Raw genomic sequence first — 1,419 nt, 5'->3', positions numbered from 1 at the left:
TCTCTCTTCTCCCCCCCTCTATCTCTCTCTCTTCTCTCCCCCTCTATCTCTCTCTCTTCTCTCCCCCTCTCTCCTCCCCCTCTCTCTCTCTCTCTCTCTCTCTCTCTCTCCGCTCCCTCACCGGTTGTTGCAGGCTCCGGTGATGGTGCGGTACTTGCTGTCGAAGCAGGAGAGGCCGCAGTGGGGGGGTTGGGTCTGAGTGGAGCAGCCTGTCGCCTCGGCCAGCGCCTGCAAGTCCTGGGGGGTCAGCAGCTCTGAGAACAATGAGACAGGAGTACCTGAAACAGGAGCACCCTGAGACAGGGGCGCCCCCAAACAGGAGAAGGGGAGAAAGGGAGAAGGTGAGGTGTCTGGCCCGCTCACCCGTGATGTTCTTCAGCTCCATCTCCTGGGTGTACACCATCTGCCGGATGATCTCCACAGTGTTGTCCAGAAGCTCGGCCGCGCGCACGGCTGACCGCGTCTCGGGGGCCGGCTGCTTGAAAAGGGTCAAGAGGTCACTGGGGCTGAGTGAGCCTTCGTCCAGGGCAGCCTTTGTCCTGGGAGAGGTGTCGGATGAAACACAGACAGCTTGATGGAGCACTCCAATCAAACCCTCGACCAGGATCTGGAGGGGAGACTATAAGAAGGCAGGTGGACCAGCATTTTGTCCAGAGCCCTCTGCAGCTGAGAATCAACCCGTTTGTATTACTTGATGTGTCTGTCTGGGGAATGCCTCGATGCCTTGAGTCCACTACTCTCTGTTTAGGGTAATTACACTTTGCTGTGCATGTATAATGGAAGGGTCATGCAGAACACTCACAGTAAGGCGAAAAATCCACACCCCTCACCTCTCTGGGTCATGTTTTCACTCTCTCTCTCTCTCTCTCTCTTCTAACGTCTCTGGATCGTGTGTACGCTGTGTTCACTCTCTCTCTCCTCACCTCTCTCTGGATCATGTGTACGCTGTGTTCACTCTCTCTCTCCTCACCTCTCTCTGGATCGTGAGTACGCTGTGTTCACTCTCTCTCTCCTCACCTCTCTCTGGATCGTGTGTACGCTGTGTTCACTCTCTCTCTCCTCACCTCTCTCTGGATCGTGTGTACGCTGTGTTCACTCTCTCTCTCCTCACCTCTCTCTGGATTGTGTGTACGCTGTGTTCACTCTCTCTCTCCTCACCTCTCTCTGGATCGTGTGTACGCTGTGTTCACTCTCTCTCTCCTCACCTCTCTCTGGATTGTGTGTACGCTGTGTTCACTCTCTCCTCTCTCCTCACCTCTCTCTGGATCGTGTGTACGCTGTGTTCACTCTCTCTCTCCTCACCTCTCTCTGGATCGTGTGTACGCTGTGTTCACTCTCTCTCTCCTCACCTCTCTCTGGATCGTGTGTACGCTGTGTTCTCTCTCTCTCTCCTCACCTCTCTCTGGTTCGTGTGTACGC

General features: G+C 55.2%; 1 protein-coding gene across 1 annotated transcript in view; it reads right to left on the bottom strand.

Annotated features, from left to right (window-relative positions):
• The window catches only part of epx (eosinophil peroxidase), a 10,875-nt gene extending 10,032 nt beyond the window's left edge, over positions 1-843 (bottom strand). Inside the window, exons 1-3 of the mRNA XM_041219228.1 lie at positions 803-843; positions 364-539; positions 122-254 (exon numbers count right to left, since the gene is read on the bottom strand). Coding sequence (XP_041075162.1) covers positions 122-254; positions 364-539; positions 803-843 — 350 coding nt within the window. The remainder of the gene's footprint in view (positions 1-121; positions 255-363; positions 540-802) is intronic.
• Positions 844-1,419: the final 576 nt, after the last annotated feature.

The sequence above is a fragment of the Polyodon spathula genome, chromosome 19, assembly GCF_017654505.1.
Source record: "Polyodon spathula isolate WHYD16114869_AA chromosome 19, ASM1765450v1, whole genome shotgun sequence".
In the NCBI taxonomy this organism is placed as follows: domain Eukaryota; kingdom Metazoa; phylum Chordata; class Actinopteri; order Acipenseriformes; family Polyodontidae; genus Polyodon; species Polyodon spathula.
The sequence above is the reverse complement of the archived record's forward strand: the minus strand, read 5'-3'. Positions and strand labels throughout refer to the sequence as shown.